This window comes from Dermacentor variabilis, chromosome 2 (genome assembly GCF_050947875.1).
Source record: "Dermacentor variabilis isolate Ectoservices chromosome 2, ASM5094787v1, whole genome shotgun sequence".
NCBI classification, from domain to species: domain Eukaryota; kingdom Metazoa; phylum Arthropoda; class Arachnida; order Ixodida; family Ixodidae; genus Dermacentor; species Dermacentor variabilis.
In genome coordinates, this window is record NC_134569.1 from 152,095,783 (window position 1) to 152,122,800 (window position 27,018).

At 47.8% G+C, this 27,018-nt stretch overlaps 1 protein-coding gene across 1 annotated transcript in view; it reads left to right on the forward strand.

Annotated features, from left to right (window-relative positions):
* Positions 1-16,825, forward strand: part of LOC142572864 (endothelin-converting enzyme 1-like) — a 34,062-nt gene extending 17,237 nt beyond the window's left edge. Inside the window, exons 4-5 of the mRNA XM_075682281.1 lie at positions 2,746-3,628; positions 14,747-16,825. Coding sequence (XP_075538396.1) covers positions 2,746-3,628; positions 14,747-15,211 — 1,348 coding nt within the window. The 3' untranslated portion in view covers positions 15,212-16,825. The remainder of the gene's footprint in view (positions 1-2,745; positions 3,629-14,746) is intronic.
* Positions 16,826-27,018: the final 10,193 nt, after the last annotated feature.

Below are 27,018 nucleotides of genomic sequence, written 5' to 3' on the forward strand. Positions count from 1 at the left end.
ATTTTTCTTCCAGTAGAACCAACAAAATGGCAGTAAGTCTCGCTCTCCCCATTATATTTCCAGGACATGACCTCCCAAATAAAGGTAGTGGAAACACCAACACATCTATCATGTAATTTCAGCAGTCGACAGCTTATTCTTTACAAAGGTACAAATTGAAATGTAGGTCCCGAGGACTCTGATACAAGCACCAAACAAGCAGGTTGTAGTCATCGCAGGGACTGCGGTGGTCCAACATGTATGGGCAAGTTTTACGTAAAACAGCTCTCGGGTTATTTGTTTCGTGAAAACTTTATGAAATGTGGAATGTAGCATGTTATGGTTAGAAACCTATTGCTAGTACCTTTTTAGTATGTTTGCAGTGCCTAGCACCAAACGCAGACAAAGAAATGTTCCGACATTGAACAGGGGCATCAATTATATTTCTCGCACAGTCAATCAAACGACCTGTCGTCAAATGAGTTATTGCAGGGGCGAAATGACCATATGCGAAACATTATGCCTTATGTCAAGTATAATCAAGCGAGGTTTTTTACCTTCGTACGTGCCAAACGTCACTTTCTCCTCCTCCACTTTGAAGTTATGCTCACCTTCGAGGGGCTGCCACAAGTTGAGAAGTGTTGCAAAAAGCTTGGGACACAAATCACATGCGAGAGTTCGTTTTTTACTGGGTATATTTTTGCCTCCTCCTGTACTACTTTCTGCAAAGCTGCTTCTACGTGTAGATTTCTTATGTGCTTTCTTTTTTAATTATTACCATTACAAAAAGTCTTCTCGCAAAATTTTCAACAATGCGTCCCGACGCCCGAATTAGACAAAGCGATGTTAGGCGTAGCGCTCTCACAGCGGTCCACACACCCAAAAAGTTTGCAGCCCCCCCCCCCCTTTTGGGGCTCATATCTCGCCCCAAAACGATAATCGTCATCCAATTTGCCCGATTTTCTTCGTTTAACACTGCGAGACCAGAACTTCTAGGTCACGAACGCCATGCGCGTTATCGTCGTGACACAGCATTCTCGACAGGAAAGTAGCGAGCGCACATTTTTCAAGAAAGGAAACACAAGCAAGGCAGATGACCGTATCGTTGTGGGACACGGGAAGGCCTAAAGTGTGTAAACTTCTTTAAACAATGCATTTGTCTGCGCAAGGTAAGAGCGAGTCGGTGGCGCAAGTGGGCGACAGCACGCGAAGCACCAGGTACAGCGTACGTTAGGGCAGCTTTATTTTCCCGGTTCCTTGAAGCGTAGAAATGCCGTTTTGAGGATGCTGTAAACCGACTCCGGGCTATATAAGCTGGACATGTGCTCTGAGATTCCATGCGTGGTCAAATCTCAGCACCCATCCATTATGAATGTTTGCTTGGTTCTTTGCTCATTAGATGGCACCACAACTTTTGACGGCGGTGCACAGGGCGCATTTGTTCCAATTGGCCGCCGCTCGTGGTTTGCTTCGGAAACATTAGAAACCATGCAGCGCTGACATGAAATACCGATGAAATACTGCAAGACATACAGATTGCACATAAAATCAACGTCGCGTCACACAGATACTGTGTATGAATCGCAGTGCTTCGCAAACTGCTCTGACTGCTGATTTTACTAGCAGATTCACACTTGCAGTGCGCGTCGCTGTTTCCCGCTTCCTATGTGCTGACTGCATGAAATCAGAGTGGTACATTTCATGTCGCTATGGGCACAAGTGAGCTACAGTGAACTAGATAAACTGAAATCAGCGTCGTGTCTGCATAGCTTGACCGGGCCGTTAGCTCAGGGCGCCAGGCATTTGGGTATATGCGCACGAACCCCTCGGCTGCAGGTATGATCTCCGCTGAACAAAACCGGCAGCGGCTATAGCTCCCCACAGACTGCTGGCAAGTACTGACGATCATGCATTTCAGCTTCGGAAATATGTTTCGATTAATTGTGAGTGCGATTAAGTGCATATAAAACCACAGCTGGTGCGGCAATCGCGTTGTCATTGCGATGTTTTCGCTCTGCGGCCGACTTCACGAAGAGTGACTGAGCGACAGTCTGCAGGCAAGTTTTGTCTTTGACGACGTCATGAAATTCTGTCAAACTGCGACTACTCGTTGTCGTCGGTCGCGTCGGCGGCGTTGTCGGCCCTATGTGACAGAATGTCTCTTAATGCGCCACAATGCCCCGCCTAGTCGGCCAATTATCGACGTCATTATCTTGTCGTTCTCTTCTCGTCGTCGGTGTCAAGTCGACACAGTGTGAATGCGCCTTTAGGTCTCTTGGCTATGGAGACGTCAGGCTCTAATACTTAGGCCTCTCATCTCCAAGCCAATATCCTGTGTCCAGATCGATGCCGCGGTACGCTCTTTGCAATTTTAGAGTTTACGTGCGATACGAGCATCCATCTTGGCATGTGATGCTCTATCCTATGCGCAAGTGTTTTCCTAGTCCAGCATAAAACCCGTCTACTCTTACCAAATCAGAAAATTTAATCTATTGGTGATACACTCGCTGCGGAAACTCCAAGTGTGTGGGTGCAGCCACACGGTCGGTACGAGACCTCCTTATTTGCTGCAGAAGAGCTACTCAACATGAGACGTACGGTCGTATAGCTTCTCTGGAGATAGCTTGTGTGTTTGAATCGTATGTGGTCTACTAACGTACCGCATCCGATGAATTCTGGAGCTCACTGAACGACATTATCTACGCCAAAAAGACAGTATATCGTAGTCCTCAAATATAACTTCAGCCCCATCGTCTCTTATTGCAGGGCGATAATGCACATTCTGAGCAACGAATACGCGGCCAGCTACATACCCGAGTACATGAACTACAGCAGCGCAGACCTGAGAAGGGCCGTGAATCGCCACCTGCCTGACCGATCACAGGAATGGTCACCGGACATTTTGGTGTGCCTGCAGCTCGAGCAGTTCTCCCGCTTCCTCGACGAGCTACGCAGTCCGGAGAAAGCCGCTAGCTTAAAGCTTTACCTGGGCGCGTACCTGGTTTTCAAGATGATGACGTTTGCATCACGACACTTAACGTACGCTATGATGAAAGCCAAAGGCAAGCTTTCCCAAATAGACCGGTACGTGAGGGCGCAGTGCACGGACCTGATCGACACTGCCTTGCCCCTGTCTGCCCGGAAGTTCCAGCAGGACAAGATTGATAACGCTTCGCGGCTTGCCATCTTCGACATCTACGCCCGCGTGCTCCGAGCGCTTGTGGACGTCGTCGCCGGCCACGACAGCAAGATCGCCTCCAGTGTGGCCGAATTTGCACAAACGCTATCCCTCGGTGCCTTCAACTTGACCATCAGGCAAGAGCAGCTGGAGGCGCTCTACGCTTTCGTACCTCAGCTCAAAATCGAAAAACTGCGGTCGTTTTTGGACCTGTACACCACGGCGATGGACTCTACACTAACGGTGCTTAAGGATTCCACCAACGTCCTCAGGGGGAACCTCGCGCATGTTCCACACTTGGCGACCATTCCCGTCTACCGTCTTCTAGTCGCACGCGAGATAGCGATCCCGCCGTATGCGTTATTGTGGCCCGTGTTCCACCGCGAATATCCCGCAGCGGTGAACATGGGGTTGCTTGGAACTTCCATCGCTCGACGTCTGGTGGACATGGTGTATTTCATGTTCTTCCAGGTGAGTGAATTGCTTTGTGTTTTGTTCTAACTAGACAAGTTAGCAGCACCTGAAATGTACGCGCTCGGTGTACGGACGTTAAAGGGCCCTGAACCACCCCTCGGGCTCGGTGAAATAACAACGCCCGCCAGTCGCATACGATGCTGTGAACTTCTCGGCCAACTTTTGCTGTCGTACGCGGTGCGTGGAGCTTGCGAGCGGAGCCCGAAGTCACCTTTCTCTCAAACGCTCTCTTTTCAGGGAGAAGCCTGCTCCTCACTCTCTTCTGGACGCTTTATTTCGTAATAAAGCAGATTCCCATACGCGGCTGCTATTTCTAGCTGCGGTAGGCTACGCAGCGTAGGTACTGTGGCCGCCGTGGGATGCCGCCACCAGTCCACTGGCTAAGCGCACTGCGGCTCGCCAAGGACAACCGCGTTTAGCTTACGTTTAGCGCGTCTTATGCCCCAACCACTGGCACGCGTCGGCAAGCTTCGGCGCGCGCCGACAAGCGAATGCCTCGCTTCGCGTTGGTCGGAGGAAGAGGGCACGCAACCACTGGACAGAAGCTCCGACGCGCGCCGAAGCTCGCTCCTCGGCTGCGGCGCACTGTTGCTGGACTATTCCGTCTTCATCCGTCAAAGTCCGGCCTAAAACAGCCTGCTGTAAACTAAGCTTGAAACAATAAGTTAGTGATCTGTATGTGCTTTTAGATTTAAAAAACACGTTTGAATAATGAATATGCGCCTGCCGCAACAGTTTGTTTTTATTTTTGAAGTAACAATAGTGTACAAGATATCGACATCAGCGCTCGCGCGTCGCCTGTCTGCAAGATCGCTTTGCAAACACCTGCACGACGATGCCATATATAAAAAAATGTTGTACCATTTCATTTTAGAGCGCAGCTCTTTGGCGTCCGTTCCTGGGTTTCGCGTCGTCGTCGGCGTTGTCGTCGGCCTCGTAACCAGCTCCGCCCCCCTTTCATCCCCCCAGCGCTAGCAGCGACCGACTGATACCGCTGGATGCCGCTGACGCCGCTAGAGAGTCAAGATAACGTGACTGCATAGAACACCGTCGCCGCCATGCAGAAAGAGGAGGAAAGGGTCCCCCCTCCCCCTGTTCTTGTGTGGCGGATAGGGTGCTCTTCAGTTGCCGACGCGCCGGTTATTTCACGTAGGCCCCGGCACGTCGACGAATACGTGACCACCTTCCCACGGCTAGACCTGGTTCTTAGCGCTGCGGAAGCGAGGGTATCATATTGTTTGTGTCGGCATCGGCGGCGTTGTCCCTGAAACCAACTCCGCAGCTGGGGTTGACTCACTATCGGCGTCAGCGGCATCAGTCAGTCGCTGCTATCTCTTCCCTCCTCCCTTTATCGTGTTGTCCGCTTGCTGCGCGCGCTTCTGCCCCCATCGTTTGCCGCTGGGTGTACACGCCGCCCCCCTCCCCCCTCTTCCTGCGAGTCTCCGGTTGTCAAAGCGCCGGCTCGAACTTAATTCCTTTCTTCGCTCCTCCTCCAATGCAACCCCTGTGCGGTGGCAATCAGAGAGCCAGATCGGTGGCGGCGGATCTGTATATGTGCACCGCCCGAGCCGAAATTGCCGCTGCCGTTCGCCCTGTGCGGTGGCAATCAGAGAGCCAGATCGGTGGCGGCGGATCTGTATATGTGCACCGCCCGAGCCGAAATTGCCGCTGCCGTTCGCCACTGCGAAATTATCTGCCAGTTCTTTCTGAGCCATGAGCGAGACGACCGATGGAAGTCCTCCGTCTGCTGCTGCTGCTGCTGCTGCTAAACGAGCTGCCAGAGCAGAGGCCCAGCGCCGTCGCCGTCAGAATCCAGAGGTGCGTGCCGCCGAAGCAGAAGCTTACCTAGTGGAGTCTTTGTTAAAGGAATACGTGTGAAAAATAAAAAAAAATTCTGTGATAGCGCATACATGTGTTGCTCGATTTCTTTGCCTCAATCTATCGAAAAGGTGAAACAGCTTATTTGCTGCGCTCAAATTTCGCATTAGGAAGTAACGTAATCGTCGGTAATTTTTTTGGTAGCTTATTGCACAGCCAACTATGTAAGAATTAGGCGTGCAATGTATAACTGAAAAAATCTGTGTTGGAAATATTGCCACGTAGTAGTGACGGTAAATAAATAGTGCCGGCTCAATCGCAACGATAGCGGCGAGCAATGTCGGCAATCGTCGAAAATCTCATCTGCGGGTCAAGCGCGTCGGTTTGCATACGTCAGTCGTCGAAAGTTACAGCATATTCGCTGGTGCCCGCGCGCCTTCCAGAAACTACAACACAATTCGTGTCGCGTATGCAATCAGATTAGCAAGGTTCCTCGACAACAGACAGAACCATCGATAACATTCGCGAAACTTCCGATACGTTCAGGCGCATCCTGCACCGAGCGATAACGTTTAACATCTTTTAGCCGGTGAAATAAGGTAACCGGATACAGATAAAGCATCCGTGTCAATATAATTATGCTTGTTGATGCATGAGAGAAACGTGAAAAAGTGGGTTCTGAGAAAATGAACAAAACAGAATTGAAACACCTGTAGCACTCACAAAAAAAAAAGCTAGAATAGCTGAAATGTATGTAATTCGTATCTTGTCTCCCCCCAATTCTTGATTCTGCCAAATCTAGCCCATGGAGCACCTCTATTATTCTAGGTTGTTTTGATGCATCAACACCGCATCCGGAGGTCTTCACATTGAGTGTATTGCTACAAAACATTTTCACAGTGTAAGGGCCATGTTCCATTGTAACTGGTTTCCACATATCAAGTTTGTCTTTTTTTACATTAATGAAATGGCATACCGCCAGATAATACAAGCTTGAGAATTAGAGGGTTTTAAGAGGATTCTTTCGTTGCCCTTTGCCTAGTCATACTATTGAAGCACTTATTCGGATGTATGGGAGCAGCTCATTTGCATAGTATAAGAAATATATAAACAGGTTATTTTCACAATTTGTACACTTCGTCACCACAAAAAGAAAAATTGCAGTTTATTGTTTTCAGCCTGCTATGATGTTTTGACTGAGAAAGATATATTTAATTTGTTCTGCGAGTCACGCAATAATTGCTGTGGCATATTATTTTATTGCACAACACTGCATACAGTAGCCAGCCATTATTAAAACTCAGAAGAAAATAATAGCACAATGCATATGATCAGGCACATAGCATATTACTGCACTTTCTTAATTCATACCAGAACAACGATCACAGGCGTCCTTCTCCAACAAGGTCAGCATCCATCGTGCCTCCTTACCATCGGGCTTCACACCCTCAGCACGTTCAACCTCAGCTTTGTGGTGTTTAAAACAACCTAAAGTGCGTCTTACGGTTCCAGGGGTAAGGAAGAAGACCGACCTGCCTACCTTGTCCTTGAAGCAAGCAGCTCTGGATTGTTTGCACACTTTCTACTTTGATCTAGTCCACATATATACGGATGGTTCTTCTACTCAGACCAGCTCCACCAGCGCAGTGGTTAAACCATCACGATCACTAAGCATCCAATACAAGATTTCTCACTTGACAACATCGACCGGTTCGGAGCTTGTTGCCCTCCGAGGTGCCGTTGATTATATTAATAACCAACCGGCTAATCGGTGGGCAATATTCTGCGATTCAAAGGCGGCCTTACAATGTCTTCTGTCATCTCTTCGTCGCGGGTCATGTGAACAACTCGTGTCGGAGATACGAGAAATGCACTATCACATGATCATGAAAGGACACGACGTCGTTGTTCAGTGGCTGCCTGGTCCCATTGCGGCATCTCCGGCAACGACCTCGCTTACGAAGCTGCTAGGAAAGCCCACGAAGGAGCAACCCTTGTTTCTATACCTTTATCGCGGACCGACGCAGCCCAACACTTAGGCAAGCTAGCGCACTCTTTTGACATTGGAAAAGTGGCACACACCTGAATTCACTCAACAACGATTGCATTCCCTCGATCCCTCAATGCAACTGCGGCTGTTACCAGGTCTTCCGCGAAATGAGGAAACAGTGCTGTGCCGCTTACGTTTGGGCGTCGCATTCACCAATGCATATGCATTTTTGATTGGAATGGCTGATAGCGCCGAGTGCAATGCCTGCGGTGTCGAACAAACCATAGAACACCTACTGTGCTACTGCCTATCTTTTGAAGATGAAAAGCAAGATCTCTGCACAGCTCTCAATAAGCTAGATGGAAAGCCGTTCACCTTGAACAAGATCTTGGGACCATGGCCTCGCATATCGCAGCTACAAAAGGCCACAAAAGCGCTGCTGCGATATTTGAAAGATACCGGATTGAGTCAGCGTCTGTGATCCGGACTGAGTGACCAACTGATATCCCCAGTGGACTTTCTCTTCTTTTAATCTTTCCGTCCCCCTTTTCCTTTCCCCAGTGTAGGGTAGCCAACCGGGCTCAGTCCTGGTTAACCTCCCTACCTTTAATTTATCATTTTCTCTCTCTCTTCTTTATTCACGCCCTTTTTTTAATTGCACAAAAGCTACTGCACTGAAATAGTATACTCGTACATACTTAAAAAGCACAATTTTATACTACGATAATAATCAATCATTCAAGTTTTTATTGTAGTGCCCAGGAACAGCTAGAGAGCCTTTGTACTGGTGCACTTAACGAGCACTATGTGAGACAAAATGTACAGAAAACATGAATGTAGTAGACAAAAAAATGGAAGATAGAGAAACAAATAGGGAAAAGGGAAACGCGGAAAAGTAGAAGGGAGTTAATCCTAGGTGATTATCTACAGATACACAAAACACAGGAAATGAAGTATGTTTTGGAGTCGAGTCTTATTAGCACAATTTTGTAACAAGCCCAGGCAATGAGTGTGGAATGCCACCAGGTATACTGTTGCGGCACAAACAAATGCATATGATCAAGAAGCTTTAAGGAATGTATAATGTCATGGACCACCTTATACAGGAACGAAAGGTGTGATTAATTCAGACTTGAATCTAGAGGTGCGAGTTGAAGTATATTTGAGAAGGCTCAACTGTGGTCGCCAGAATGGCAAAAGTGGTGCTTTAAGATAGATATCAATTTATTCTGGATGCGTTCAATGAGGTCAGAATTCGACTTGCTCATTGCACCCCCCTCCTACAGAGGCACACTCCAGTAGTTGTAGGCACACAGCAGAATTTCAGAAACACAACAGGTGAGTGGAAATCATGCAATTCCAAGAGCGTGAAGGGCATCTTGTGCAATTATCTATGTGAAGAGAAGTTTAGCATTTTGTCGAAATACACACCAAGATCTTTCATTTCATCGACCCTAAGGAGTGGAGCATCACGTAGGGTGTATCAAAATTTCACATGGTGCGTTTTGTGCATATGCCATAGTATTGGAAGCATTTAAGAGTACTTATTGTTTCTGCACCAGTTTGAGAGTGAAGAAATGTCTTTTTGGAAGTCGATGCAGTGGTGAACACTGTTGACAGTCTGAAATAGTTTTAAGTTGTCGGCACACAAAGTCATGCTGTTCATTTATTAAAATGCTCTTAGCACTAACAGAAAGCGAGGAATCCCATATTGATTCAAACACCTGACGCACTGAAGAGGATAGATATAGGTCGGCAGTTAGTAACTGCACATCTAGCACCTGATTTGTGCATGGGCAATGTTCATGCTACCTTCAGAGTGCTATAAAAGGTACTAGACTTTAGGGAACTATGGAAGATGCTTGTGAGAACGAGGAACAAGTATGCTTCTATGCGTCTTAACCCTTTCAGACACCACTTTAACCCGTGGATTGAAAAGTTGCTTTCACCACATCTCTTGCATCCTCAGAATCGTAGAAAGTGTACATCTGCAGCAAATATTAAGAATTTTCAATTGTTTAGCGAGTTTTGTCAAGTTTACAAAATTTCGACTCCATGCGAAAACTCACTACAGGAACACAAAATATGAGAACATGTACTATTTCGTGTTTTGAAAATCTTGAAAAGCACTTATCCAGCCACTTGAAAATTATGCCTGGTGCACGACATTGTAAAAAAAACAATGAAAGAAGTGAACCCGCTACATACAACATACTGACACAGAGTAACAACACCCAGCCGTCTACCTTCCCACTCATTTTGTTAAAATATTCTGCACGTTATTCAAAATTGCAGCACAGTTCCAATAAGTGTTTCAAGATGTATGAAACACATCTTAAATACCATTACTTTCATCAGTGCTTTTGCTATTGATGCACGCTCCTGCTGTGCCCAATTGTGTAGACAGCGTCTCAAAGGGTTAAGCTCTGTGGAGGAAATACCATCAACACCACAAGAAAGGAAAAGTTTAAGGCAAAGTTGAAGGCACTTCATATACTGGGAAACAAGGTTTTCATTGACTGTTAGCATACACTGCGCCAGACTGAGAAGGAAGGTTACTTGAAGCATATTTCACGCCATATAGCAAGCAGAAATGTTCTGCAAAGGCATCAGCAGTGTTCGAGACAACACCACCACTTTCATGAAGAAGACGCACATCTTTGGCACTCTTTTTAGAAGAGAGAGCCCACAAAGCTCCAGAAATATTTTGAATTATGTGTCACGCTGGCTTCAACACAATCAATGTGGTCAAAGCGATGATTCTAATAATAATAATAATAATAATAATAATAATAATAATAATAATAATAATAATAATAATAATAATAATAATAATCTTGGTAACTTGGCACACTAGACTAAAAAGAAGGCAGATGGCTGTATGTTAGAGCATCTGATAACCAGCCATCTAGAGAAGGAATTTGCAGGATGCAGAAGACACTTCCTTCCCCTCCACGTGCACACACACTTGCTCAATAACACAGCACGGCACACACGCACACATTTGACAGGTGCACAACACACAGGAGTGCCAATTCAGTCTGGTTCCAAGGAAGGAGAATCTAAATCGCCAGGGGGGTGGAGAGAAAGCTCTGCATGCCAGATATAATCATGGAGTTGTGGTGTGGGGCCATAGAGGCGGGATGAGGGCTCAGGCTGTGCTGACCACTAGTTCAGACGAACTGAAGAAAGATTAGTGCTGTCCAGAGAGTCGTCAAGCAACCTGCAGTATAGACTAGTGCAATGTTGCGCTGGTATTGCAGGGTGTGCTACTTGAGGGGTTTGAGGCAATCCTCGAAGGCTGGCATGAGCTTGTGACAACCGAAAAGACGGGAGTAAAGGGCGCGTATTGTCCGGCCCTGAACAAGCTTAAGTTTGTTAGCGTCGCGAGTTTGGTACGGGAACTATACTGATGAGCAGTACTCTAGTCGTGACAGAATGATAGAAGTGTAGAGAGCTCGGAAAACCTTAGGTCATCAGGGAAGGGAGACACGGGACACAAACCCAAGAATGGGACAGTGCTTACATACAGTGCTGGTGACGTATGCGGAAAAGTTGAGAGAAAAGCTAAATGTTACATCCAGAATGGGGAGGGCCCGAACAGTCTTTATAGAGGTGCCTCCAAGGAAGAAGGTTGGACGGGCAGCAGTTTCGTTGTGGCGGATACGCATGGCAGCACTTTTTACGGTGCTACTACAAAGTTTGATATTGTAGGCCCAGTCGTTCACCTTTACGGAATGTATTTATTGTAAGCACATATGCTGTGCATTGGCATATTGTTGTTGTGGAAGTGTTAACTTGTTAATCAAACACATTCTGCACAGATGCATTAGTAACTTGGTTTTGAGTAGATCTTTGTCCTGACTACAATTTATAGTATCGCAGCAAGAAACATTTTAGTAGAAGCTGAAGGGATTCTAGCAGTTTAAGCATACCGACTGCACAAAACACTGATGACACCTTTTCACCTTCCCCACAATGCACTCACACCATCTACACTTTCCATAAGCAAAAAGTGAGATAAAAAAAATCAATTACAGTTTCATTGACTCAGTACTTGCTGCTTCTGAAGCGGGCATCGAAGCAATCGTGGTATACGCTCCTACATGCACAGGTCTTGCATGATGCAGGTCCTGCTATGCACTGCATACAGGGCACACGTTGCAAACAGATAATTTCTTTTTGCAGTGCTCAACTATAAGGACACACTGATACAAACATGACTGCGTTATCACGTATGCTTCAGTGCGTCAGTGTTCTTGATTGCTACACGAGCGAATTATCCCCAACTAGCCCAAAAGACGGACGCACTTGAAAGAAGTGAGTGAATGAGTACAGTGAACTTGTACTGAACTGGATTCACATGCCGAATAGAAGAGCGCAGTGTCAGCTGAAACAGGCGGCACGGCTGATTATGTAAGTACTTCCAATAGTTCGGCTACTAGTGTATTTTGCTTTCGGAAGTTATCTTTACCACCGGAAACAGCGCAGAGCTTGCCCGTGAAACTTGAGTCAACCTACAGCACACGAAACATGCCGCGGTTGACCAACCCAACTTCCACACGGTTCATTCACCACATCACACATCACACAAAGTCAGGAGTGCCATATTTTAAATCACTGCAGCACCAAACGGACCTGAAAATTCGCTTCCTTCGACAGAGTTTCTTAGCTGGCCTCGTTCACTCGCCAGTTACGAACTCGATGGACCCGCTAGGCCTACGCGTAACGTGAACAACATCGGTGATAGGCGAGTGCTGATTATCCAGACTTCGGAACTCGTAAGCATGTTTCCATTCGTTTTGAGCACAACAAAATACACATACAACAAGCACAGACGTTGCGGTAATCGTGATTCGGTTGGCTGTTTTAGCAGACGATCGCACTGAGCCCGGCGGAACCCAGTGGGCAGGTAGGATTAGTCGAACTCGTTCGAAGTCGCTTCGGATTCACGTCGCACTGCCACAACCCACGGTCGTCGGTCGTGTCGTCGTCGGCATACCATTACAACACTGTCTTTCAGGAACACTGTCGCGCACGTCGTACGCCCAAGGAACTCGGACGATTGTTGGTGACGGCGCCTTCGTAAGGGCGGCCATCATAGGCCCAGCAGCCGGAGGCTCCGCAGCGTCCGATTGGTTGACGCCTGCGACAAGTCGCAGCCTCTCATTGGTGCACGCCGGCGCAGCTTCGCCGCGCGTCGGCAAACTTCTAGCATCGGCAGTAGACATAATCGCTGCGCGACGTTCTGCTTCGTCGTGTTCCCGACCGACGCTTTTGACGCATTTGACTCATCGGCGCGCGCCGAAGGTTTCCGGCGCGTGCCAGTGGTTGGGGCATAAGGCACCAAAATCGGAAGTCGTCGCGCCTACTTTAACAACCAAATTGAAATTCGAACTGCGCGCCACGGTGACCTTTAGAAGGTGCAGCGTTGTGGGCACGCTGCACTACGCCGTAGCCCCCGCATTCCAAGGCATAGGAGAAGGAACGGGAACACCGCGGAAGCCGTGTTTGACTGTCAATAAATCCGCTTCTTCTGAACGCACTGAAGCATTTTTTTGCTCCAAAGTATTTATGAAATAGCCAATTTTCACTTCAAATGTCTTTCCCCTCTTCTCAAGAAAGTGGTTGAGGGCCCCTTTAAACAGACCATCGCGGTTTAACGATGGTTTCTCAGGAAATTATGGCAATATTATCTTGCGCGTACGCATAAATGTGGCAACATATTTCTTTACTAATAGATAGCCAGGAGTGGATGCCGGTTTCTTGAAGTTAATTTTCTGTGCAGATTTTCTTTTATTAGCTCCAGCAACGCAGAAAATTTCACACTAGTTCGATTGAATATATTGGTAAATGATGACGGACGTAACCCCTGAATTTGAAGGTTAAGTTTGAAGGTTTATTTCCGCAACTATTCCGTTCACTGCAATGAACGTATTTTAAGTGAGCGCTTGCACAATTCTGTGTCCTCCTGTAATTGTAGATTTTGCTCAACAGCTGCAGCCATGGAGGCACAGCTTTTTTTGTTCATGCTTCAATAGTAATATGAATTACGGTCGGGTCGGGTTATTTTCCTTCGATGGGCGATATTTCCTGGTATTCAGATCGAGCAAATGCGTGTTCTTTACAGCTTGTAACCTTTATGCTTATAAATGCATGTTTGGCTCCTTTGTGTGTGTTTGATTTAGTACGACGGCACAGTAAAACAAAAAAATACAAAAGTTCGCAGGCGTTAACGTGCACAATGATGTCTGTAGTGCATGCCCCGTTTCCGCCGTTCTCATGAAAGCAAAACGTTGTACATTCGAACACGAGCTCAGACATTGCTTGCGACGGATTTTATACAATTCTTTTCACGCACGGAAGCTCTATGTTCAGGATTTAATGAGAGGCCCCGTAGGTAGAACTTGCAAAGTGGACCTTTTGAGACCGTTCTCAGGAACTGCGCGTCCTTGGCGTAGAACCAAGGTGGCATTACGGGGTGCTATTTCTGGCAGTGTACGCTTTGGCCATGCCGCCGAATTCCGCCATGTTGTCTTACTGAGCCAATCAGAGAGGCCCTAGAAGCCATGTGGGCCAATTAGGTCTGACAGAATGGTGGATTGAAAAGATGATGAAACTTATAACATCCCATTAACCGCTTCACGACAATTTCGGTTCACATAGATTCAAAAATGGGCGTCGGATTTGAGTAGCTTTTTTTAGAGAGCTCTTATTTTTACTCAATTCGCGCATAAGAATAATAATGAGCAAAACGAGAACAAGGTGAAAGCTGGAGTCAATGTTTCTACAAGTGGGCTTTTCTTCAAGGCGACGTATGCTTTCCTCGTCACAGTATATATGTAATAAGCGCATAAGGATAATAAGTGGTTTAGAACGCGAAGACAGAACTTTCCTACTTAGAATTTTGCGGCGAGACCTGTGAGAATTCAGTATGACGTCACCGATTTCAGGAAATTGTCTCATATTCGCGTTTTCTTGTGTGGGAAACGCTTTAGAAGCCTCCTGAGTGTTTAGCTCTTCTGGAATGTCGCGTAGTCATTTATTACCGATAAGCGGTTAAACATATCCGGCCTCCGTCAGGGCAAACATTTATTTCTTCTATTGAAGATGCATACTTTGTGAAGTGAGTGCCTTAAGATTTATCTTTAGCGTAAGTTCCCAGCGGTAATGAGATCACGGTGGACCACAGAAGAATCTTTAGCTTCTCCCGCGGCGGCGCTTCGCCATCTTTCGTGCTGCTCTGTGCCACGATAGTTTGCTACAATGTTTAAGCATACCGTAACAAATTGGTTGCTGCTTTGCAGGATAAGGACTTCCAGCCCCTGCCTCTGGCCCAGGTGAAGTTCCCACCTGCGCTGCTGGACTTCATCGAACGCCTTAGGCTAAGCCTCAAATACAGCCTGAACAGTTTGAAAAACGGGACAACGTCGAGGATGGACATCAAGGAGCTGATCAAGCAAATCATCGCGGGACACCTGGCGAGCAGAGCTCTTGCCACGGTGTCGTCGCCGAAGCCCACCTCGTACTTCTCAGCGCTGCCCGCGGAACGGCTCTTGTACATGGCCACCTGCTTCAGATACTGCCAAGTGCGACCGACAACTAGGAACTTTGCTGTCTGCAACGTGGTTGTGCCGCACCTTCCCGGGTTTGGCAAGGCATTCGGCTGCGACGTTACGTCGGGTTCCGCGTACTCCTCGGGTGACATCCCTGAAGCAGCGCCGAAGAACGAGGACGTTGCACGCCGCTCTACTGAATATGTGACGGTTTAATACTCCTATCCGAAGACCGGATGGAACAGGAGTTGATCCTTGTTTTTATACGTTTTGTTGTTCAATCCACCTCTCTATTTAGTTGGTTCTAGTCTTCCCGAGATATTTATTTGTTTATTCCGCGATTTCCCTTGTCGATACAGCGCTTTCATAAATATCCAGCTAGCCTGCATATGACCACATTGGTAAAGCCTTTCCGTATATTGCTACAGAGAAAAAAAAAGTAATTTTAATACTTTTACTACTTATAATAATCTATCGGATGAATGACTGCAGAAATGAGGACAATACAGTGCGTGATGGTGGAACGTGAAGTCGCACGAGACAAAGTAAAAGGTTCTCAGCGGACGTGAAGATGTCTATTGTGGAACGAAAGGGTCCCAGAGATGTTGAGTGGATTCCTACAAGTACTTATTTTCGCGACTCGTACATAATATCGTAGTGACAATGACATCACCGCGAAGTGCATTAGCCGTGGGGAACGATCACGTTTGTGTATGTGTTTGAGTGCGTACGCAGTGTTCGTGTGTGTGAGTGCATAAGAATAGGCTAAGGGTGTGCTGAACTCATGATTGGTGCTTGGCTGCACTGTGTACACCTTGTGTCCATATTATACCTCCACCTATTGGCGGCAGTGGCTGGCCGCTCCAGGCACTTTGCTCGTATCCGTGGGCTTCTTTTACACTCGGAAAAAACGCTTGTATATAGCACGTATTGAGCAACAGAGAGCTGTATCGGGGAGTGTTTGTTTTTATGTTGCTCTGCAACTTTCTCATTAACACTTTTCATCTAATTAGAATATTTCAGAAGTTGGATAATATATAATTTGGGAAGCTAATTACACTAATTGTGTAATTAGGTGAAATACAAAAGATAATTTGGGTATTTCCAAGCGACGGCAAACATTACCTACCTCGGTTCTGTACAGCTTCGTGTCATTTGCATACTTTTATATCTTGGTGGGTGATATGCCGAGGCATTCTAAGACGACGCGACCAAATGCATGTTGCTGACTATTGTATGGAGTAAGTCGCACGTTTTTTTTTTTTTTTGTATTCTGTTTAAGCAGTGGAGCAGTGAAGTTAGGCGAAAAATTCAAATTAGAAAGCTATTGGTCCGTTTGCAAAACGGCCGATTAAACAGTCTCTGACTTGCTATCTATTAAGTATTAGTAGTTTGTTGCTTACTACAATTGACCCTGAAATCGAAAAATTGTCACGCGACGCGCCCGTTTGCGCGCTGTAATTGCAGTGCTCCCAAACGTTTCTCGTACAAACGAACATAGCACCTAGCAGGACGTGCTGCCGCTTAAGAGACGACAGGGCAGTGACGCAGGCGTTGGCTGTGCGATTTACGCCACCAGTGAGCTTCCCTCGGGGCGGTTCATGATTGCCATAAGCAGGCGCAGCGGCAGCACACCCGGCTAAATGCCATGATCGTTTGCACGCGGAGCGTTTGGGAGCGCTGGAATCACGGCGCGCAAGTGGACATATCACGTGGTATTGTTTTAGCGGCATTAAGCATTAGCGGAAAAAGGCTGATGACTGATAGAAAGTTGGAAACTGTTTGATTGGATGTTTTGCTAAGCGCTCTGCAACTTTCTAATTTGTATTTTTTGACCTATCTTTGTTGCTTCCGAAGTTAATTAATGTGAAGTTAAGCAGAATACAAATAGTGACTTATTCCATACAATAGTCAGCAACATCCATTTGGTCGCGTCGTCCCAGATTGCATAGGCATAGTTTTAAACTCTGGATAAAGCTAGTTGGGACACCCTGTATATAGACATCACATGTCTGGCGATCATTGAAAACATCAGTATTCACGGCTTTGAATTGCGGGCATATCAAGCAAAAAATTCTGGCGTATGTAGATGATGGCCCAGCTTGCATCAATAAAGTGTTGCAGCTGCTACCGCAGCAGTGAAGGGTTTCGGCAAGGCTACTGGAAGCCTGGGGAATTGGAGAAAGTGCCCAAGATTTTGGCATACCGAGTGGTCATAAACCCGGTCACTTTCGCCAATGTTAAGTGGGTGAAGACACCCGTTAAATACATAGGCGTTACCATGGAATATTACAAAATAACCCTGACTTTTGACCAGAACAAGCAAGAGAAACACAATCGAAAGCGAATAGGTGTGAAGATGTTATCTGTCAATGTTTGCAAAAACTACGGTCCGCAATGTACTGTTTGCTTAAAACCGTGGTATGCATCTAATTGTTCAAAGGTAGATTACAGAAGCTACAGCCAGTCTTCGCCGTATGTGTGTGGGCCTCGAATTGGGAATGGTGCAGCCGCACGAATATGTCCTGACGAATTCTGGGCGGAGGTTAGCAAATGGCGCACCTCTCTGTACGACAAGTCATAAAGAGATTATTCTTTTTCCGCGACTTAAGCAAACATTTGTTGCACACAATGTGCCAGTTGATGTTGAGCAGCGAGTTACTTGGTTATGTTGTTGCTACTGTTATGATCGGCCTGGAATTCAGCGTCGAAAGTCCCTGCAACGTTCAAGCTCTCTCTCTTTTGTCGAGCTGATTGCAGCTCTCTGCGAGAAACCGCCGTCACTTTTGTCTCTAGCCACTCCCTGAGGTGACTCGGGCGTCTAAAGTAAGCAATGAAGGGCAGGAGGCCATTGACGTCACAAGTCGACAAGAGCACCGAAAGTAGCGGCGAACCGGCACTGGCGCCGCCATGGGCGCACCCACAGCCCCTCCCTGAGGCGCCTCAGGCAGCAAAAGTAAACCCCGAGGGAAAACGACCGTTACCATGGAGATCCTCCCTTCCTCTTTCCAGGATTACTCTTCTCTTGGAGGGTCTTCCTCTTTAGTTGACGATGGATCTCTTCCTCGGAGATCTCTCCACTCTCCTGGACACGGAAAGCGGTGATATATGGATAAGAGCGACATGCTCATGTTCTTTGCTCATTTGGAAAAGGTGACTGATGTTATGCTGGTTTGTTGGAAACACTTCACTCGTGACGACTACTTACCCAAGAGTAGGCGATTTCTTTCTTTTTATGCATTCTGAATATTATAGGGGCGTTGGAAATCACGGAGTGTACTTGGTTTAGGCAGGTGCTTCAATTCGTCATGTACGCTGAAGATTCATTTGGCTTGGTTAGTTTAGTTTTTAGACCCAACATTATTCTTTTAATGCCTTAAGCAGCAGGAATATTATCGCTAAAGTTCTGTCCGCAGGCACCGGTAGCAGAAAAGATAACTAGCTTGGAAGGTCTGAAGTTGATCATGACACATGTTCTGCCGCATTAAGTAACATAGTTTTGATAGCGTGCTTGTTTCTCGGTGTCAGCAGAAGATTGTTTTCTCATTCAACACAGTGAGTGATCAGTTCACTTGCTCGCAAGAACTTTAGACGCAACTGCAAACAGCGCTCGTGCCAGCTTTGGAGCATGCGACCTGCGCACAACTCCGTCACTTTGCTTTTATTGCGATAGCAATTATATGGACACTCCAGACGCATTTCTGCCGTCGCCGTCAGGTTCCTTATGAAGTCCCAGGGCGATAAAATCGTTTCCGCGCACCGTATTCTGTATGTACGAGTGTATGTACGAGCTGTATGTGCGATGGTGGCTGAATCTCGCGCACGCAAGAGAGAGAAGCGGGTAGGAAGCGCGCTGTCTTCCGTCGCGCTAAACTTCGGGGGGAGGGTAGGGTTTGGGGCTCGCGTTCTACTCCGGGCGGTCCGGGGGCCGCGCGCCCCAGCACGCGCCGCTGTATCTTGATGGCCATCTGCGATGCGTAGAGAGTTCGCCGCTCGCTGCGTTTTCCCGGCTTAGTTCGCGTCAATGAGAGACGCAGCACGAAGGTCATCATCGTCATAGAAGCTTTATTGTACCGATTGAGGAGTTTGGAGCACGCAGGCTCCCGGGCCCCCGCACGATCCCACTGCACTCAAACGTTTATGATGCTTCGGTCGATAACGCTGGCAGCCCGTTCAGTACTCGCTGCTGCCACACTTCCTCCCGCCAGCGTTTTGACAGCCAATTTCGCGGTGATCGTATGAGATGGGTTCATATTTGCTTGTGCGCGCGAAACACTATGCTTGTTTGTTTATTTACAAGTTTATATGGCCGATAAAGCTACAATCCTTGCTTGGTATACCTGTCCCCTTATTTGCTATTGCAATCGACGCTTCTGCTTTCGGGTGAAACGGCGAATTTTTCACACTCTGCATGCATCTAAATACCATCGTTCAATTCGTTTCCAAGTCATACATTTACAACACTACAAATTAACTTGCTCAAAATAAACCGTCGCAAAATTTCGGTAACCTGCTGGAAGAAGCGTAACTTGATTTGATTGGTTGCTTTCACGTCTCAAGTTCTCACGCTTCACCGAGATTTGAGACTTCGTGTGCCTACTGGCGACGGGTGTCTGCTCTGTTCCCTAGCATGGGCCCTACTTCGAACACTCCGTATCGTGAACACAAACTAGCGCTAGTCATCGGACGCGGACGGCCTCAGCACATGCACCGAAACAAGAATAACATGCTAAAATGAAAAGTATGCACCAGCTCAGAAATGGAACTCTCATTTAGTTTTACTTGAAAATACACCGACCAGGTAACGTTAGCTTTAGCCTCGTCCTATCAGTGCACGGTATGTGCACATGTATTTAGCTCCTGAATGTACGAGGTAACTTTACTGCCTATACATTGTGGAATGCTATACGATATACTGCAACGCGAATCGCAGCGCGGAGCTGCCTATATGAAGTTAGAAAACAAAGAATTATCTTGCCTGTAGCGCTAGAGCAATGTCTCGCACAATAGATTGCACCTTTCGGAGAGGGCCGCTACGCATTGTTTGGATCGCACCGCTGGTACGATCTGTTGGGAACTCGGCGCTGACGCCCGTGGTTGTACCTGGGTCGCAAGCCCCAAGGGTAGCGTTGGCCTGGCGGCCTGGGGTACAACTGGAAGCATCCGAAGGTCCCGGCAAAGCATGAGTCGACTGGTAACAACGAAACAACTTGTTTATTTTAACATCGCAAAGAGTTGGCGGTCAGGTTTGACCGAAGTAGAGAGACGGGAGAGCACTTCACTCAACAGAAGAAATCGGAGCCCTCCTTTTGGCGTCCGGGGGCAGCTGTTTTTATACTCTCGCAGTTGAGGGCAAGAAGGAACCCCTCAAAAGACGAGCACGTGAATGTACAATGGGCTAATGGTGACGCACACTGTCGTAGCGCTGCCGTAGCACCATGTCGAGCACGATCTCGTAGCACCCTGTCGAGCACGATCTCGTAGCACCCTGTTGTAGCGCTGCCGTAGCACCATGTCGAGCACGATCTCGTAGCACCCTGTTGTAGCGCTGCCGGTCGGGCACAATGACTGTAATGAGAGGATGATCCCTGCTTTGGCATCGCCTGTTTCGGGCACAATGACTGGAATGAGAGGATGATCCCTGCTTTGGCATCGCCTGTTTCGGGCACAATGACTGGAATGAGAGGATGATCCCTGCATTGGCATCGCCTGTTTCGGGCACAATGACTGGAATGAGAGGGTGATCCTTTGCGGTCGCATCGCCGCAGTCGCGCCTGGAAACACCTGCCGATGAGTGTTGCGGCGACGACGATCGGGCCAAAATGTCTGCCGCCCCGCCGCAGTCGCGCCGGCAAAACCACGTGTCGCAGGCGAAACGCAACAGACCGCCCCGCCGGGGGAAGGAGATCCCGATGGACAGGGGACTGCATCCGCTGTCCGGAGGGATGTCGCTCGATGATGCTCATAACCGAAGTCGGGCGTCCCTCGACGTTTCTTGAGCGCAGCGCACAGAGAAGGCCTCGTTCTCTTGTTCAGGTTCGCACGGGACACTGCAAAGTGACTTCGGGAGAGTTCACATTTTTGTTCTCGTTCCCGGCAAGCGTTAGAACTACGCTGAAACTCAACCGCTCAGTCAGCAAGCACGGCACAACCCTCACTAAGCCCTGCCAGGCTCTTTCCCCTTTTTATACCACTGCCTAGTTCCTTACAGTAGTCTAGCATCACTCAGAACGCGTCCACAAATTGAAAAATTGCACTAGAAAGCATATCATCACTTTGAAACACTAAACAAAAGCAATATGTTAAAAAAATTCTGCCTCAGGAAGAAAAACATCAGTAACAAACAATTTTGAGGCTGATTCCTACGTTAGGGGCTTCGACTTAAGCCATCGGCGTTACCGTTGAGACTCCCCTTTTTGTAACGCACCTCAAAGGAATATTGTTGTAAAGCGAGGCTCCAGCGCAGGAGGCGGCCATTTTTGGGAGAGATGGTCTGCAGCCATTGGAGAGGGCAGTGATCCGTCTCAATGATAAACCTCGAGCCGGCTAGATAGCATGACAATTTCTGAACGGCCCACACGAGACACGCACACTCTTTCTCGGTGGCGCTATACGCCTGCTCACGACTGGACAGCTTACGACTAGCATACAGGACGGGGTGTTCTACTTCTCCATTTTCCCGTTGGCACAGTACAACGCCCATGCCTCTCTCACTAGCATCGCACTGAACAACGAACCCTTTTGTATAGTCTGGCGATCGTAGCACAGGCTGGTTTATTAGGGCACTCTTTAGGGCGCTAAAAGCTCTTTCCTTTGTCTCGTCCCAGACGACTGTTTGAGGCTCTGTTTTTCTTAGAGCATCCGTCAGGGGAGCCGCGATATCAGAGTACCTAGGGATGTACCTCTGATAGTAGCCGGCGACACCCAAGAACGACCGAATATCGGTCTTGGTGCGCGGTTGCGGAAAGTCTCGCACAGCGGCCACTTTTATTTCAGAGGGGCGGCGACGACCCTGACCAATCACGTGACCGAGGTAGACAACCTCGGCCTGTGCTAACTGGCACTTAGGAGCCTTGACTGTCAAGCCCGCTTCGCGCAGGCGGGTTAGCACTGCCCGCAAGTGTGCCATATGCTCAGACCAGGATGCGGAGAATATCGCTACGTCGTCTAGATACGGTAAAGCGAATTCTTGCTGTCCCCGCAACACTTTATCCATGAGACTTGAAAAACAGTATGGCGCGTTCTTCAAACCAAAACTCAACACTTTAGGACGGAATGTTCCCATTGGTGAAATGAACGCCGCATACCTACTAGCCTCTTCTGTAAGTGGAACCTGCCAATAACCCCTGACAAGATCTAGGGTGGAAATAAACTGAGCGCTACTAACTTTCTCAAGGCGCTCCTCGATGTTAGGGATCGGATAAATTTGATCCTTAGTGATGGAATTAAGCCTGCGGTAGTCGACGCAAGGACGAGGTTCCTTGCCCGGTACCTCAACTAAAATCAAAGGGGAGGTATAATCACTCTCACCTGCCTCAATAACACCGAGCTGTAGCATTTTCTTTACCTCAGCCTCCATAATATCGCTCTGGCGGGGTGACACCCGATACGCCTTGGATCGTACTGGCTCTGTGGAGGTAAGTTCTATATCATGAGTAAGTACAGAAGTCCTACCAGGCCTCTCAGAGAACAGACCTTGAAACTCTTGTAATAGCTGGTGTAGTTCGGTTTTCTGCTCAGGCGACAGCGGTGCTTTACTGATAAGGTCACTAATGACTTGACCGGTGTCTTCCCTGTTCGTCACTGAGCCTAGTCCCGGAAGCTCGACCGGAAGCTCTTCAGGAACGTTTACCATCATGCACACCACTGCTTCCCTTTGTCTATAAGGTTTGAGCAGATTACAGTGGTAAACTTGCTGTGCTTTCCGCTTTCCTGGCAGACTTACCACGTAGTTAACGTCCGACAGTTTCTGAACAATTCGTGCTGGGCCCTCCCACTGCACGTCTAGTTTGTTGTTTAGCGATGTGCGCAATATCATGACCTCATCGCCAACCTCAAAACGACGGGCCCTGGCTGTCCGATCATAATAAACCTTGGCCCTCTGCTGGGCCTTTGTCATTGCTTCACCTGACAACTCCTGTGCCCTTCTTAAGCGTTCGAGGAGCTTAAGCACGTACTCCACCACGACTGGGTCGTCGCCCCTACCTTCCCACGATTCTCGAAGCATGCGAAGCGGAGATCGAAGCGAGCGACCGTACACCAGTTCAGCTGGCGAAAACCCCGTAGCTGCATGCGGCGCGGTTCTTAAAGCAAACATCACCCCAGGCAGACACAGCTCCCAGTCAGTTCGATGTTCAAAACACAACGCTCTCAACACGCGCTTCATGACGGAGTGGAGCTTCTCAACGGAATTCGACTGTGGGTGGTACACTGAGCTGTGTAACAGCTTTACCCCACACCTTTCGAGAAAAGTTGTCGTCAAAGCGCTAGTAAACACTGTGCCCTGATCTGATTGGATTTCCGCAGGGAAACCAACTCGCGCAAATATGGACAGTAGTGCATTAACTATATCAACTGAGCTGAGTTCTTTAAGCGGCACTGCTTCAGGGAACTTTGTCGCTGGGCAGATCACAGTCAAAATGTGTCTGTACCCCGTGGCTGTTACCGGCAGAGGTCCCACAGTATCAATAACGAGCCGTCTAAAAGGCTCCGTAATGATAGGTACCAATTTCAACGGCGCCCTCGATTTGTCCCCTGGTTTGCCCACCCGCTGACAAGTGTCACATGTCCTCACGAAATGGTCTGCGTCCCGAAAACACCCTGGCCAATAGTACTCTTGCAAGAGACGGTCCTTAGTTTTCTTAACTCCTAGGTGTCCGGACCACGAACCCCCGTGTGACAAGCGCAACAGATCCTGACGATAGCATTGAGGCACGATCAGCTGATCGAACTCCACTCCTCGGCGGTCTAGATACTTCCGGTACAGGACTCCACCTCTTTCCACAAAACGCGCAGTTTTCCTGGCGATACCTTCTTTGACATTGCAGCGCACGTTTTCCAGGCTGCTTGTTGCTCTCGCTCTTTCTGTTCTTTAAGTTCGCGCTCCTGTTTCTCTTTTTGCTCTTTAAGTTCGCGCTCCTGTTTCTCTTTTTGCTCTTTAAGTTCGCGCTCCTGTTTCTCTTTTTGCTCTTTAAGTTCGCGCTCCTGTCTCTCTTTTTGCTCTTTAAGTTCGCGCTCCTGTCTTTTTGACCTCTCCTCAATAGTCTCAAGGCATTCCGACAGCTCGTCATCCTCAGCCTCTAACTCAAGAATAGTCCTTAGCAGTTCAGGTTTTCTGAGTTTGTCTGAGACATCCAGACCCAACTCTCTTGCAAGCTCCAACAATTTCGGTTTGCGCAACGACTTCAAATCCATGGCTGCTCTGAATGCTGCTTTCTCTACTGCTTACTATTGTCTTGCCGCAAACTAACCCGGCAGCAACGACAACCACAATTACCAGCTCTGTTTCTGACACTAACAAAAAGCCTGGCAAAGCTCAGAAGAAGAAAGTCCCGCACTCACCAAACCTCGCAGGCAGGAATTCCGCGCAGTCGTTCCGCTGCAGGCAACCAGTCGTCACACAGGGCTCGTTGCACTGCTCCCGGATCGTCGTTGAGCTGCTCAGCATACCGTCAACTGCATCTCTTCGCTGCTGGCCTCCGTTGTCGCGATCTCACCGCTGGCAGACAGTTGTTTGAAGTCGGAGGCGATCTCACCGCTGCCAACCAGATGTTTGGATCGCACCGCTGGTACGATCTGTTGGGAACTCGGCGCTGACGCCCGTGGTTGTACCTGGGTCGCAAGCCCCAAGGGTAGCGTTGGCCTGGCGGCCTGGGGTACAACTGGAAGCATCCGAAGGTCCCGGCAAAGCATGAGTCGACTGGTAACAACGAAACAACTTGTTTATTTTAACATCGCAAAGAGTTGGCGGTCAGGTTTGACCGAAGTAGAGAGACGGGAGAGCACTTCACTCAACAGAAGAAATCGGAGCCCTCCTTTTGGCGTCCGGGGGCAGCTGTTTTTATACTCTCGCAGTTGAGGGCAAGAAGGAACCCCTCAAAAGACGAGCACGTGAATGTACAATGGGCTAATGGTGACGCACACTGTCGTAGCGCTGCCGTAGCACCATGTCGAGCACGATCTCGTAGCACCCTGTCGAGCACGATCTCGTAGCACCCTGTTGTAGCGCTGCCGGTCGGGCACAATGACTGTAATGAGACGATGATCCCTGCTTTGGCATCGCCTGTTTCGGGCACAATGACTGGAATGAGAGGATGATCCCTGCTTTGGCATCGCCTGTTTCGGGCACAATGACTGGAATGAGAGGATGATCCCTGCTTTGGCATCGCCTGTTTCGGGCACAATGACTGGAATGAGAGGGTGATCCTTTGCGGTCGCATCGCCGCAGTCGCGCCTGGAAACACCTGCCGATGAGTGTTGCGGCGACGACGATCGGGCCAAAATGTCTGCCGCCCCGCCGCAGTCGCGCCGGCAAAACCACGTGTCGCAGGCGAAACGCAACAGCATACAGTCTCCTTTTTCAACCTCCAGATCGCTTGAAAGGCTTTGTCTGTAAGTATATATATATATATATATATATATATATATATATATATATATATATATATATATATATATATATATATATACCCACGAAACACGCAAGCAGCTATTTGATGTCTAAAAGATGTCTTGAACGGCTAATTCAAAAGTCTAGTAGCTGTCTTGATCAAGACATTTTGTAGCCATGGACGCCTAGAAGTCCTTCAGTAAGCCCTCCTAACGTTACGCTAAAATTTGGCTAATGGACAGCTTGACAAGAACAACTGAAGACTTTTATTAGACATTCCCTCAGATTTTTGCGGCAGCTGTTACAGTAACATGATGTTTGCGCACAGTTACAATTTATTTTAAACGAGGCATGGACATCAGAAAATAAGAGTTTATATTATCGGATAGGCTGATGCACAGTAGGTTTTTCCAGATGTGAACCACGGGAATAGTTTAGCACAGTCTCACTGGTCGGTTAGTGCTTTTTTCTTAGACCGATCATTTGAATGCTGCCTGTCAGAATTATTTTATATATAAAACAAGATCTGTATTGTATGCTGATATCATGCTAATGTTCGCCTATCGAATTAAAAAAGAACACCTCTGCATGAAACACATCATTATTGACAAAAATTTGCCGTGCTGGGTCTCCACCGAATTCAAATAGTTTCTAGCAGGGAAACATTTTGTCAGTGTTGCTGCAGTTCAGACATAACTTACATCCTGGTTTCAACGACAGGAGGCAGGATAGCCTGACACCAGTATACAAAACAGAACGCTGTGCTGGAATGAATTGTTTGGATAAGAAATAAAGGATCGTTCACATCTGGAAAAACACTCCGTGGACCGCGCTAATTGGCAATATAAACATATATTTTTCTGATATCCATGCCTCATTTCAAAGTAAATTGTAACTTTTTGGGTGTCCCTTGTAAGGTAACGCCACATGCTTGCACAGCATCACTTTGCATCATTTTGCATCACAGCATCAATTTTGGCAGCAGCGGCTGCATTCTGGTGGTTGCAGAAGGCAAAAACTCTCATGTACCGAACATTGGGTGCGCATTATCGTACTCGAGGTGGTGAGAATTCATGTGAAGCCCGCCTCTACGGCTTCTATCAACACAGTGCGCAGCCTGGGGACTATAAGTTCCACAGTTTTAATTAATTAGTAACCAGTCAGCGCACAAAAGGTTTATCGCCATCCATAAGCACTCTCGTAAATCCATGACCTTTGAAAGACGCCACGATTCAGTGTTTCAAATGGACAAGCGCAAACATTATGCATGGCTTTACGAGCGCGAAAAGGTTGAGATGGGTCCTGCACGCTGATCGCCGACGTCGCTTGACTACTTCATGCGGTCGACTGCAACACCTGCACGGTCGTCGCCGCAGGCCTCAAGTCAGCGGCAAATAAAAGCAGTCGCGCGAAA